The sequence below is a fragment of the Podarcis raffonei genome, chromosome 14, assembly GCF_027172205.1.
Source record: "Podarcis raffonei isolate rPodRaf1 chromosome 14, rPodRaf1.pri, whole genome shotgun sequence".
NCBI lineage: Eukaryota > Metazoa > Chordata > Lepidosauria > Squamata > Lacertidae > Podarcis > Podarcis raffonei.
Window position 1 is genome coordinate 48,093,069 of NC_070615.1, and position 14,083 is coordinate 48,107,151.

Consider the following 14,083-nt stretch of genomic DNA (forward strand, 5'->3'; position numbering starts at 1 on the left):
GAATGGAGAATGAACACAGTGGCACTTGCCAGATGGCAGGCATAGAAAAGGAGCAATAAAAGTGAAAAAAATGCATCACCTTTAAAAGACTTGATCAGCTCAACCAGGATTTGCAGCTCTTCTTGAATCTTTCCTTCTATCCGTTTTTTCCCCATCCCGAGATCCCGCAAGCTCGCCAAGGTGAATCGACGTGTGGCTTTCCAAAGTTCCCCATCAGCAAAAATTACACCTGAGGAACACAACCCAGAAAACACAAGGATGACGTTTTCTTCCACAAGAAGCTGTGTGGACTGGGATCCCAACCCACCTGTCTGGAAACGTTCTTACCTCTGGCTCTAGCACATATGGGGAGGGGGAAGTTGCACATATGGCATATCCTGCAGGACCCCTGGAAGCTCCCACTCCGGAAAAGACCCTTCTCAGCCAGGCTGCAGGTGCCACTGCCTAGTTGCCACGGCCTAGTTGACCTTCCACACTCATCCTTCAGCAGCAGGCGCAGTACCAAGCCTAAGCTGAACTGCAGAGCAGCAGCAGCCCCGACACACACCTAGCAGCAGTGCTGGATGGTGCCCAATGCGACTAGTAGGGTGGAGGACAGCAGAGGTGGTTTTAGGGTAGAGTGACTAGTGCAGCTGCACTGGGCACCACAACAATGCTGTAGAACAGCGTGCAAGAGGCAGGGGTCACTGAATTTTAGTGTCACACAGGGCGCCGCTGAAATGTGAGAGCCCAAAGTCTGACCCTGAAGGCAGGGAGGCTAACATCACCAGAGCTGATGACTGGCAGAGTCAACTAATTCAAATTTTGCCCCCATCTTCCTCCCTGCTGAGTTCTGTAAGGGCAACACCGAGACTGAAGAGGAGGAGGAGAAAGATGACAGGCAGTGACACCTCCTGGGCTGGATGTAAGCGGAGGCTGGCTGAGGTTGGTAGGGCAGTGCCCCATCTTCCCAAATGGACCAGCCTCCACTGCCCAGCAGCACAAAGCCTTTTGTCGGTGAAAAAAATACTCAGGAGCAGGAAGCAATAACTGAGGCATGCTCTTCGTCAAGTCCTACCAAGGTACCAGGAAGGGCCAGAGAAGCAGTAAGACTGATGCATTGTCTCTTTCTACCCAGCTCCTTCTGCTCTGCTGCAGCCTTTGCCAATATGGTGCTCTTTTAGAGGTTTTGGACTACATCTCCCATCAGCCCGAGCCAGTACATCCACAAGCAAGCCAGGAAGGTATGCTGCTGGGTAAGCAGGAAAATGAGATCTCCGTATGCAAGGTTGAACCAGAAACATCCTTTTTGATAGGTTAGAGGGGAGTTGTTGATTTTAAGGGGAAAATGTATTGTTTGAGGGTATTAATAAACGAAAGACACAAAGCAGAATTTTCGGGGGAGTTATCCAATCCAAGTAATATATAAATTAGTTCTGTGGGGGCTTAAGTGATCAGAACATGAAGACCTAAGCAGGGTCTTGCTGGATGAGATCGAAGAAGAAGAGTTTGGATTTGATATCCCGCTTTATCACTACCCGAAGGAGTCTCAAAGCGGCTAACATTCTCCTTTCCCTTCCTCCCCCACAACAAACACTCTGTGGGGTGAGTGGGGCTGAGAGACTTCAGAGAAGTGTGACTGGCCCAAGGTCACCCAGCAGCTGCATGTGGAGGAGCGGGGAAGCAAACCCGGTTCACCAGATTACGAGTCCACTGCTCTTAACTACTACACCATCTAGTCCGGCAAGCGGCTTTCTAGAGGGTCCCATCAGATGCTCCTGGGAACAAGCAGGCAAGTGTGTGTGTGTGTGTGTGTGTGTATAAATATACACACATGCACATAGACCCACAGCTCTTTCACACATAAACACATGCAAGGCATCTCCCTTGCTCTCTCACACCCACTCATGTGCACATCTGGGAAAGCAAGTGAGTTAATCGGAAAGGGAGAAGACCCCCTTGCTCCCCACTCTCCGCCCCTCTCTCCACTTGGCTTCTTCTTCCTTCACCCCACCCCCGCAAATGCTAGCGAAGTAGAACATGTCTGGAGAGAAAATTCCACATGTGAGGCATGGCTGCAGAGAAGACCTTCTCCCAAGTAGCCAGCTACCTCACACTGGAACACACAGACACATGGAGCAGGGCTTTGGCAAAGGATCTGAAAAATTAGGCAGGCTTCGGTAGTCCTTCAGATATGGGACATGAGTTGCATATACGCCATACATTCAAAGCACATTTCCATCACCCATAAAGAATCCTGGGAAATGTAGCTCTTTATGGGTGCTGGGAATTGCAGCTCTGTGGGGGCCAACTCTGTGATGTTGTTGTTTAGTGGTTTAGTCATGTCCGCCTCTTCGTGACCCCCTGGACCAGAGCATGCCAGGCACTCCTGTCTTCCACTGCCTCCTGCAGTTTGGCCAAACTCATGTTAGTAGCTTCGAGAACACTGTCCAACCGTCTTGTCCTCTGTCGTCCCCTTCTCCTTGTGTCCTCCATCTTTCCCAAAATCAGGGTCTTTTCCAGGGAGTCTTCTCTTCTCATGAGGTGGCCAAAGTATTGGAGCCTCAGCTTCAGGATCTGTCCTTCCAGTGAGCACTCAGGGCTGATTTCCTTCAGAATGGAGAGGTTTGATCTTCTTGCAGTCCATGGGACTCTCAAGAGTCTCCTCCAGCACCGTAATTCAAAAGCATAATTCAAACTCTGTGATACAACTAGTTAAAAGGAACAGACACAAGTTCTGACCTTTAACAGCACCCAAATTCTAGTGCTTCTCCCTGCCTTCCTTCAGCTGCCCTTGCAGCCCCGTTTAGGAACAATATGCATCAGAAAGTATTCTCCCATGTTGCTCTTACCGTGTCCATTCTGCATCTGCCGGAATATTGGGAGTGGAGGCCTGTTGATGAATTCATTGCCTTTGCTCGTAAGCGCCTCTTTCACAGCCTCATAGCCAGTCAGCACCAAAAACTTCTGGAAACCTAAATAGACCGTGAAGACTGGGCCATATTTTTCTGAAAGCTGGAAGAGAAAATGAGCTTGCTGTTGGTACGTTTTTCTTGATTAGAATTTAAGTCATGATTTATTGCAATTGTTGAGAGTGAATTTCTGTTTGTCGATTGTCAGGGAACTGCCATCAGTGCCGGAGGGAGAGAGCAAAAGCCAGAGGGATTCCAGAGAGCGTCCAGGGATCGGGAGAAGCAGCCCGTCTTCTGGGGAAGAGAATCAGCGTAGCACCAGTGGAGAAGGGGGGCAGATGGGGGAAGCGGCGAGGCGGTCCCATGACTCCTTGCCGGGGACCAGCGGGGAGAGCACGGGTCCTCCGCTGCCTACGCCCTCCTTGCGCAGAAGGCTTTCACGCAGAGAGAGTAGGAGGAGACTAGGCGTCAAAGAGCTTCTTTGCTGGAAGAAGTTCAAGAAACGCCCACTGACGGATTCTGCCAACGATTGAGACAGCCACGGGTGAGTGGCTGTCCGGACAGAAAAGTTACAGAAAGGTAGCCGTGTTGGTCTGCCATAGTCAAAACAAAAATTTTTTTTCCTTCCAGTAGCACCTTAAAGACCAACTAAGTTAGTTCTTGGTATGAGCTTTCGTGTGCATGCACACTTCTTCACACTTCTAGTGTATCTGAAGAAGTGTGCATGCACACGAAAGCTCATACCAAGAACTAACTTAGTTGGTCTTTAAGGTGCTACTGGAAGGAAAAAAAATTTTTTTGTTCGGACAGAAAAGGTTCACTCAGGCAACCCAGCCAGGTGTTTGCACCGGCTTACGCACGAGCAACCCCTAGAGTTAATTCTATAACATGCTATTACACTCTAATAGATCGTTGCATATTACTTTCTTTTATATAAGTTGTTTATTTTAAGCCATCAGGAAGAACTTTCTTATAGTAAGAGCTGTTCGACAGTGGGACAGACTCCCTTGGGAGGGAGCTGCAAGTACTTGGCAAACGTTTTTCATTATTTCTATGCAATTTTACACACATTTTACCTACTTACTACTTACTAACTAAATTATTTTAATTTAACCAAAATATCTTTTGAATTCCCAAGTCATGTTACAACTTTTCAGCACCCCTCAATTTTGGAATTTGAAAGCTGAAAAATTCCACATGCAGTGCTGCAGGCTGCCAGAGGAGGATGCAAGAGCTAAGCTCTACAACTTTTCCAAGTGGTGAAAAGCATTCTGTTGTGCAACAGTTCTGCAGTTGTGTGGCTCTTGGGGAATGGCAGTGGTGGGGTTGCAATAGTCCATTCTTGCCCCCCCACCCCTCCGCCATTCCAGTGAGGGGGAAGAGGATCCACTGCCTTGTCGGAGCATGAGAAAATCAATACGGCAAGATGAATTACTTGGAGAAGCTGGAAGCTTCCTGTGAAGATGAAATAAAGTTTATCTCCTTTCATAATCATTCTTTGGTGCCACTTCGGGGGGGGGGGGTTTGAAAGAAGCCCAAGCAAATATAAAACACCATACTTTAATGCCACTTTTGTAATAACTTAAGGTCTCAAATATATAAATTAAATGTTCATAAATTTACAAGGCAAACATATACATAAGTATGTAAACTACGTGTCTGAAATAGTACAGGAGAACAATCCTGAAACCATTCTGACTCTCCCAAATTGACCTCAAATGTTTCTCTGCAAGGAAACGGAAAAGCCTCTCTATTGTCTTTTGCTTACCTGTCTTTAGGGCATCTTTGTGTATGAATAGGGTGAGCCTGTGACCTGGATTCAGGAATTAAAGTATTTACTATCACAAAAAAATGGCCAGGCTGCCCAAGTAAGCAATCACTGGTCATTGTCAGGTATCCTGGCAGAGAGGATTTCTGTTGTAGACCGCCTCCTTCTGTGCTGTATGTATGATATTTTGGGGGTGTTATTGAGCTACAGGGTGGGCAATTTCAAAAGTCTATATAAGGGCTTGCACACCATTGTTCTGGGTTCCTCCTCCCTCCTGCGTGTGGTGAGTGAGGACCCTGTTGCAACAGTTTAATAAAGATCAGGCTCACTAGCTGCTTGGCTTCTCAATATTCTCTGGTTGGCCTCTGTTATTTTCTCCTACTGAGCCTCCTATACAGGCTCTTGGATACCCCATAAGGCAAAAGGAGCAGATTTTGTTTACACCACGATACAACTGTTCTTTGCCTTTGTGTTGAACTTTACAACGAGGCAGGGCATGTTGATGGTTTGCTTTCCATCTTTCATCTCTTTTTCAGTCTAGCCAAAGCACAGCAATGCTACAAGAGTGGTGGTGGTGGTGGAAATTCAGAGAAGGGGGGAACTCTGGGAATTGTAGTTCTGTGAGGGGAACATAGGTGTGAAGGAGCAATGGTCACAGGCAGGGCTCAATTGGAAAAGTAGGATCAAAAGCAGCTACATTTGCACCGTACATTTAAAGCACTTTGATACCACTTTAAACAGTCATGGCTCCCCCTCCCCCAAAGAATTATGGGAGCTGTAGTTTGTTAAGGGTGCTGAGAGTTGCTAAGAGACCCCCTATTCCCCTCAAAGGACTACAGTTTCCAGTGTTCCCTGGGAAGAGGGATTGATTGTTAAACCACTCTGGGAAGTTTGATCTTTCAAATTTCAGCAGCACCCTGTGCAAGGCCAAAATTTGGAACCCCTCTGCCTCTTGCCCTCCATTCTGCTAAATTCACTACATCATGGTTGCAACACCCTACGGCGCCCACTAGGCTCAGTGCCCGGTCCAGCAGAACTGGTCATGCAGTCCTAAATCTGCCTCTGGCTTTGTACATGCTGGACCTTTAAAACCACATACAAAGCCCATCCTTTCCTTCAAAGAAATCTGGGCGCTGTAGTTTGTTGCTGGGAATTGGAACTCTGAGAGGGGTAAACTAAAGTGCCCAAAAGTTTTTTTGGGAGAAAGAATCTGCTTCCAATCTGCTTTAAGATGTTCCCACCGCAAACAGTGGTGCGGCCCAAACTGAAACGGATCCTCCTTTTTTTAAATAAAAAAACCCTAATTTCAGTTTGTGCTGTAGACTCTAATACTTTTTAAGTAGTTCCACTGAATCATTTAGGTGAAATAAGAGGGCTGTTTATGTCTACAACAGATCTTCTTTTCTTTCTTTCTTTTTTACAAACAATACCTTATGGGCTAAAGTGCTCATTCTCTGATATTCAGAACCTCATGAAATTTCAAAACAATAAGAGAAAATAGTTTGCCAGGTTAAAAGGGTCAGGAGAGTTCCTTCAACTCTTAAAAAAAAAAAAACCACAGCTGTGCTGATTGCGAGTTTGTTTCCAGGAAATTTTAGGAGCTCAAAATGCACCTTATTTATCTTCTGGATAATAAGTAATTGATAAACAATGTGAATTTCTGTGTGCATAATGTGATTTATTGTGTGTGTGCAACCTTCAATGGGTGAGTGATTTCTGCTCCCCCGCCCCCCATGAACAACAAGTGATCAGAGATAGTCCGACTGCTGCTGGAAACCTTGAGGCTGGATTACTGCAATGCGCCCTATGTGTGGGTGCCCTTGGAGCTTGTTCGGAAGCTCCAATGGGTATAGAATAGTTGTTTTGAGTAATTTTTTAATGGGTTTCATGAACAAAGCTCATAGGAATAATAAATGACACAAATAAGTATACCAAATCTCCTCACGTCATTTCTGCATCACAAAAACAGCATAATAAATTTGCAGTAATATCTACATCATATGGTTCATTATTAGTGGCCATGTGACTCCATCTGTCACCTGCTACCGAGCCAGGTTCAAGTCCCTGAATTAAAGCTCTGGGCAACTTGGGTTTAAGGTACCTCTGGGTCTGCCTGGACCCTTATATCCCAGCTTGATCACAGAGATCATCTACAAGAGCACCTCTTTTCATTCCCCGAGTTTGTGAGGCTCACTTGACAACAACATGAAACCGAGCCACTGTCATCAGCCCAGCCCTGTGCAACTCTCTGCCAATAGAGATTCAGAAGGCACCTTCTGTTTCAACCTTTTAAACACCTGCTGAAAACAAATGTGGGCAATGAAGACGATATCTTTCTGCCATAGTCAGCTGATTTCTAATTTTAAGTTTTTAAATATGGTTTCTATTGTATGGTTTTATTGTCCCAATTGTGAATTGCCCTGGTGTCTTTTTTATTTTTTATGAAGAGCGGTGTATGAATATTTTCAGTCAAATAAACCAGTGCAAAAGAGGGGATTTTATCTCTCCTGCCCCACAGCTGGAAAAAAGGCCTTGTTGGTGGCGGCAGGGAAACAAGTATTTCATCTTCCCTGGCCACTTTAGATCCTTGTGACCCGTCACCTCTTCAAAAACTGCACTCTCAGCTGTAACGAGGGCCAAGGTGTCGGCGAGGGGAGTGGGGACAATCTCACTGGACGACTCATCAGATGCTGATCACAGCACTGGGTCAGGATGGATGAAGCTGCAAAATACCCCAGAAAACTTACGTAACTGATTCGCTTCTGCTCTACAAATCAGGTGCTGCTGCAGGCAGTCATGCCCCGAGTTCTCTTCATGCCACTGCCAAAATTGGTAGGTGGTCTCTGAGGTGGGGGAGACCTGGAGCGGCCCTCTAATTCTGAACCCTGGTTTTCTGCCCCTGGTATGTAGGACTACAGCCTTGGACCTCGAATATTATTTAAGGAGTTTAACATTTTCACCATCATAATCGCAAGTGATCTGCTCTGAAAATCACGCTGTGAAACGATACTCAGGGATTTACGGAAAGCTAAACTTTATGTTGGCTGCGCTGAAATGGGAAGGTTTAAAAACAGAACCAACACCTCCTTCCCTCCCTCCCACCACAAGCCATCACCACATCTCACCTTCATATATGATAAATCTTGTCTTCTGATATCTATCAAATTCAAATTGCCAATGACTGGGAGCGGACGAGGACCTGGAGGCAGGGGCAGAGGTGGTTTCCCATGGCTGCTGCTCAGAAACCAGAATGTCATTAGGAAGATCAGCGCAAGCAGCAAGAAAACTGAGACTGGGTCAAGGAGGACTAAGGTCCACAGAGCCATGTTGAGGCTGACTTGGAAGGAAGAGAGTGAGAGCAAGAATTGATGGAGAAACTCTCAAATACTGCTTATCTGATCAGCGTTTTGTTTTGCATGGGGGTGGGGGCATATTACATAACATCTAAGATCTGCACTCCACTTTACTTGGCTGCCCTGGGCAAAGTCTTCCCATCCGCTGAAAGGCAAACATTATGAGGCAATACTGAAAGCGGCCTATGTCATCCATGAGGATTTCACCAGTTGCCATTTAGAGCTTCCAAGATATGAACTGTTCCAATGCATTCTTCCACCTTTTTATCCTTGGCACATCAACTTTCTTAGCATCTGGGTAGATGTGCCTAAACAATAATGTTTTGGGGTTCTTTTAGGAGCTGACAAAAAGAATACAGTAAAGATGCCTGCTTGCTATCAACAGGGAGGGCGTTCCAAAGCGTGGGTGATACCACACTAAATGAGTTCTTACAAATGTCAATTCTACCAGACTTAGTAGATGAGTGGGCACATGAAGGGAAAGGAAATCTCACAGGTAAACTGGTCCCAAGTTGTTAAGGGCTTTATATACCAAGAGTAGCTCCTTGAACCTGCCCTGGTAGCAACCAGCAACCAGTGTAGACCTCTACAGCAAAGGTTTTATATGGTGATGAGGCCTGTTAGCAATCGTGCTGCAGCATTCTACACTCACTGCAGCATCCAGATCAAGCGCAAGGGAAGCCCCACAAAAAGCGCATTGCAGTAATTCAGTCTCAAAGCAACCAGCACATATAGCAGGGTCTCCCAAACTTGAATCTCCAGTTGTTTTTGGACTACAATTCCCATCATCCCTGACCACAGGTCTTGCTAGCTAGGGATGATGGGAGTTGTAACCCCAAAACAGCTGGAGACCTAAGTTTTGGAAACCCTGGCTTAAAGTACTGTGGCAAGTCTTTTGTGGTCCAAGAATGCTGGCCTTTGACCAGATGTGAGGCAGTCTGGGCATGTATCTTGATTAACCAGATGGGTTGGGGAAAATAATAATAAAATTATTATTATGATGATCATAACTGTACATCTCAATTTAGTGTGGGCATTCCACACATCAAATTATAGGAAATGAGTTGGCTGGCAGATATATAGTAGGTTTGAAATACCTGTGTAAAGGTAAAGGTAAAGGAACCCCTGACCATTAGGTCCAGTTCGTGACCGACTCTGGGGTTGCAGTGCTCATCTCGCTTTATTGGCCGAGGGAGCCGGCGTACAGTTTCTGGATCATGTGGCCAGCATGACTAAACCACCTCTGGAGAACCAGAGCAGCGCATGGAAACGCCGTTTACCTTCCCGTTGGAGTGGTACCTATTTATCTACTTGTACTTTGATGTGCTTTTGAACTGCTAGGTTGGCAGGAGGAGGGACCGAGCAACGGGAGCTCACCCCGTTGCGGGGATTCGAACCGCCGACCTTCTGATCGGCAAGTCCTAGGCTCTGTGGTTTAACCCACAGCGCCACCCGCGTCCCAAAATGCCTGTGAAGGACGGTTAAATCAATAAATCAAGTCTAAAACTCCATGTCTGCTGTCCAGAGCACCTCAGAGGAAGGGCAAAGTTGTATTGTTCTTTTTTGTGTGTAATAAATTAGTAATAAATTCACCATGACATGCATATGAATATATCTCTCTGTCTCTCTATCTATATCTGAAGCAACTAAATACTGACTAAAGGTCCACCTATAAGCCAGAACTGTGTGTCTGGACTGGCAGTTGTTCTTCATGGTCTACATCTCAGGTCTTTCTTAGTCCTGCTACTGAAAACCCATACCTTCCAACATTTCTCCAATCATTAGGGATGTCCTATTCCATAATATTATTATTAATAATAATAATTTTATTACTTATGCCCCACAGATCTGACTGGGTTGCCCCAGTCACTCTAGGTGGCTTCCAACACATATAAAAACATAATAAAAAAATTTAAAACTTCCCTAAACAGAGCTGCCTTCAGATGTCTTCTAAAGGTTGTACAGATACTTATCTCTGGTGGTCATGTAACTCCATACCACCCCCACCCCCAATGAAAATAGGGACGTCCTACCATACCCTCCAACATTTCTCCCATGAAAATAGGGACATCTTAAGGAAAAGCGGGACTATTCTGGGATCAAGTCAGAAACCGGGTTGGCTTCTGTAAATCCAGGACTGTCTCTGGAAAATAGGGACATTTGAAGGGTCTGGAAACCCTTTTCAGATGGTTAAAACCTAAAGAATGAATCTTGGGCCTTGTGTAAAAACACCAGACTAGTGGACTTATGGCTCTCCTGCTGTTGCGAAACCTCACTCTAATCACTCCAAACCACGTTCCACGCTGTCTGGGGCTGATACCCAGAAACATCGGGGGGGGGGGGGACAAGTTCACCACCCCCTGATATGAAGCAAGTTCACAACCACAGAGCCAGAGGTCCTCCCCACTTACAGACAACAGCCAGCTGGCCCATGGATATGCCATATTATGGGATGCAGAACTGGATGATGTAAGGGAGGTCTGTCCAAAGGACTTCACCAAACCAATCACTTAATGTTCACTTGTGGAACAGATGGGAACTGTCAATAGAAAGTGAATTTCTAACTAAAACACATGGCCTTGAGGCAGTTCCAACAGGGACACTGCTGACTCTTCAATAATTTGGCTGACCTACATAAAATAAACCAAAGTGGATGCCCCTGATTAAATATTAAAACAGAGAGAAGTAACCTTGAAGCCAATAGCCCTTGCAAAAAAAATGAACTGCTGCAACAGCAGTGGACTTGGCACTGACATGATGGACTTGGCACTGTGTAGTGGGGAATGTTCTCAGTGCCCATAATGAACCTGTAAAAGGAGGGGCGTCCTCACACGCTTGTTGTGAGGACCGCTAAAATAAAGTGCTGCAAGTACAAAGGTAGAGGGATTCTGTAAAATAAAATTTAAAGACAGAAGTTTATTCCAGCTGGAAAGTATGTAACTTCACAAGAACAGTCATATGGCCAATGAGACATAGAAATGCAATCAATAATGTGTAGTTTCACATCAATAAAATACAATGAATGTATATAATCACACAAAGTACAGTGCTACCTTGGTTTACAACCATAATCCATTCCGGAGGTCCGTTTGTGTCAGGGAACTGACATCGGAGCTAGAGGCGGAGGCAAGGCTCCCAAGCAATGCTGGAGAAGGGCCCAGCAGGGAGAGAGGCAGCTCATCAGCTGGGGAAGGAAATCAGCGTAACACCAGGGATGAAGGGGGGCAGATGGGGGAATCGGCGAGGGGGCTCCAGGACTCCTCGCCGGAGACCAGCGGGGAGAGCACGGGTCCTCCACTACCCACACCCACCCTGCGCATAAGACTTCCGCGCAGGGAAAGTAGGCGTAGACTTGGCGTCAAAGAACTTCTTTGCTGGAAGAAGTTCAAGAAACGCCCACTGACGGATTCTGCTAGTGACTGAAACAGCCACGAAGTGAAGGGCTGCCCAGACAGAAAGGGTTCAACCAGGTAACCTAGCCAGGAGTGGCGGCAACTTACACACGAGCAACCCCTATAACCATTACAGCAATCCGTCAGTCACCGACGTTGCTTGTGCGCAGCTACAGGGAGGCAGCATAATGAGCCAAACCAGGGAAGCCGGAGGGACGGAGCAAGCAGCTGGAGTGCAAAATCTGGTAGAGAGGAACCGAGATTTGGAATAGCATGTGGCTCTCCTGACGGCGCGGCTGGAGGAAAGACGGACTCAGAATGCACAGGTCAGACCCACCCCCATCGCAAGGAAGGTACCGGGGCTGGTACACAAGTTTGGGGGGAAACCCCAGGACTACAACGCGTTCCGAACGGAAATAGAGTACGCTTTGGAACTGCAGCATAATGACTTTTCTGATGATGGGGAAAGGGTGGCCTATATTGTGGGGCATCTAGAGGATGGGGCACGGGAATGGATCAGGCCCCTAATGGCGACGCAAAATGCTGCCTTGAAGGACCTTAGGAAATTTTTCCAAGCGATGGATGCGATGTATTCCAGTCAAGTGGAGCAAAGTGTGACTTGCCGGGAATTGATGGGGTGCAAGCAGGGAAGCCAATCAGTTAGAGACTACTGGTCGCACTTTGCGATGTTGATCCACCGGCTTGGGTGGGATCTGGACTCTGAACCTATTCAAATGTTGTTTGAGGAGGGGTTGTCCCCAACTGTGAAGGACGAACTGTCCCGCGCGCCCCGCCCGCAGTCGATGGATCAGCTGACCAAGGCTGTGCTTGCGATTGGAGTGCGGCAGGAAGCGCGGGCTCAGGAGAAACGCGAGGAAAAGGGGAACGTTGCCATGACTACTGCATTCCTGAGATACCGAGACAGCTTTCCCAGGCGGCTGAGCCAATGGAAATAGATGGTGCGCGAGGTTTCAAACTCCAGTGAAGGTCGCAAGAGGGAGGGAAAGGATTGGAAAACCACCAAGAAGTGTTTCCTCTGCCAACGGCCAGGACATTTTGCCAGGGTCTGCCCTCAAAGAAAAGCCTGGCAAGGGATGGTGGGAGCTGCTGGCTGTGAGGAGAAGGGGGGAGAAGGGCAGGCGCAGGGAAACGACAACGCCTGGCTGCCAACCAGTGGGGGCAGCAGCCAGGCCAGCAACCAATAGAAGTGCCCCAGCCTGACCCTCCCAGGGCAGCTATAGCCATAGAAGTGGTGCTAGAACTCCCGAATGGGCACCCAGTCAAGGTGGAGGGGCTGCTGGATTCAGGCAGCTCCTGCAATTTCTTCAGCAGGGACTTCGCTCTAGAGCACCAACTCCACCTGCTGCCCCTGGATTTTCCCTTGCAAGTGACCACCATCGATGGCAGAGAACTTCTGGGAGGGGAAGTGACACACCAGACCCCACCAATGAGAATGAGGGTTTCCAGGCACACGGAGACCATTGCCTTTCATGTAGCCACACTGGCAGGACCCCCAATAATACTAGGGATGAGCTGGCTGGCACTGCATGATCCAGTAGTGTCATGGCATCAGCGGTCAGTCACCTTTGGGTCAGCTTACTGCTTGGAACACTGTCTGGGGGGGAGAACCCAAGGATGACAGTGGCCAGGGTGGCTGGGCTGGCTGTAGAGCCAAAAGGGGAGGTGCTACCACAATATGCTGACCTGAAGGAAGTCTTCTGCGAGAAGGAGGCAGATAGACTACACCCCCATAGGCCCTTTGACTGCCAAATCAACTTACTCCCAGGGGCTCAGCTGCCGGTGGGTAAGCTGTATGCCATGTCTGACCGGGAGATGCAGGAGTTGCGGCAATTTATTGACAAGAACCTGAAGAGAGGGTTCATAAGAGAATCAAAGGCGGTGGGGGGCAGTCCGGTGTTCTTTGTGGACAAAAGGGATACGAATCAGCCCAGGCTCGTTGTGGACTACCGGGGCGTCAACTTGATGTCAGAACCCGTGACCTTCCCAATGCCCAGGATTGACGACATTTTAACACGGGTGAGGCAGGGGAAAATTTTTACCAAGCTGGACCTCAGGGGAGCGTACAATCTGATTAGGATGAGGGAGGGGGACGAATGGAAAACCACCATGTTCACCCCCCTGGGGGCCTTTGAGTACTTAGTTATGCCATTTGGATTATAGTCGGGCTCCGCCTGCTTCCAAGCTTTCATGCACCACGTGTTGGGGTCCCTGCTGTACAAGAACTGCGTAGCCTTTTTGGACGACGTCTTAATCTATTTAGACAATGAGAAGCAACATGTCAGAGACGTCAGGGAAGTGCTAAAGAGACTGCAGAAGCACCAGTTGTGGGTCAAGCTGGAAAAATGTCAATTTCACGCCAGAGAAGTTGAGTTTCTGGGGTACAAGTTGTCAGACAAGGGCCTAGCTATGGACCCAAGCAAGGTGCAGGCGGTGCTGGAATGGAAGGCCCCCAAAACCCAGAAGGACGTGCAGAGGTTCCTAGGGTTCAGCAACTTCTACAGGAAGTTCATCAAGAACTTCACCCACTTGACAGCGCCCATCACAGATTGTCTCAGTAGCAAAAAGAAGTTCGTCTGGACAGAAAGTGCCCAGCAATCCTTTGAAAGACTGAAGAAGGCGTTCGCTTCGGAAGAGCAGCTTCTGCACGTGGATCTGCAG

At 47.6% G+C, this 14,083-nt stretch overlaps 2 protein-coding genes across 2 annotated transcripts in view; both read right to left on the reverse strand.

Annotated features, from left to right (window-relative positions):
- MPRIP (myosin phosphatase Rho interacting protein) overlaps nucleotides 1-14,083 on the reverse strand; it is a 218,247-nt gene that overhangs the window by 184,319 nt on the left and 19,845 nt on the right. The window lies entirely within an intron of this gene.
- The window catches only part of LOC128401455 (cytochrome P450 2W1-like), a 35,076-nt gene that overhangs the window by 8,333 nt on the left and 12,660 nt on the right, over nucleotides 1-14,083 (reverse strand). The window contains exons 4-6 of the mRNA XM_053364533.1: nucleotides 7,785-7,992; nucleotides 2,832-2,994; nucleotides 80-229 (exon numbers count right to left, since the gene is read on the reverse strand). Of these exons, the coding sequence (XP_053220508.1) occupies nucleotides 80-229; nucleotides 2,832-2,994; nucleotides 7,785-7,992 (521 nt within the window). The remainder of the gene's footprint in view (nucleotides 1-79; nucleotides 230-2,831; nucleotides 2,995-7,784; nucleotides 7,993-14,083) is intronic.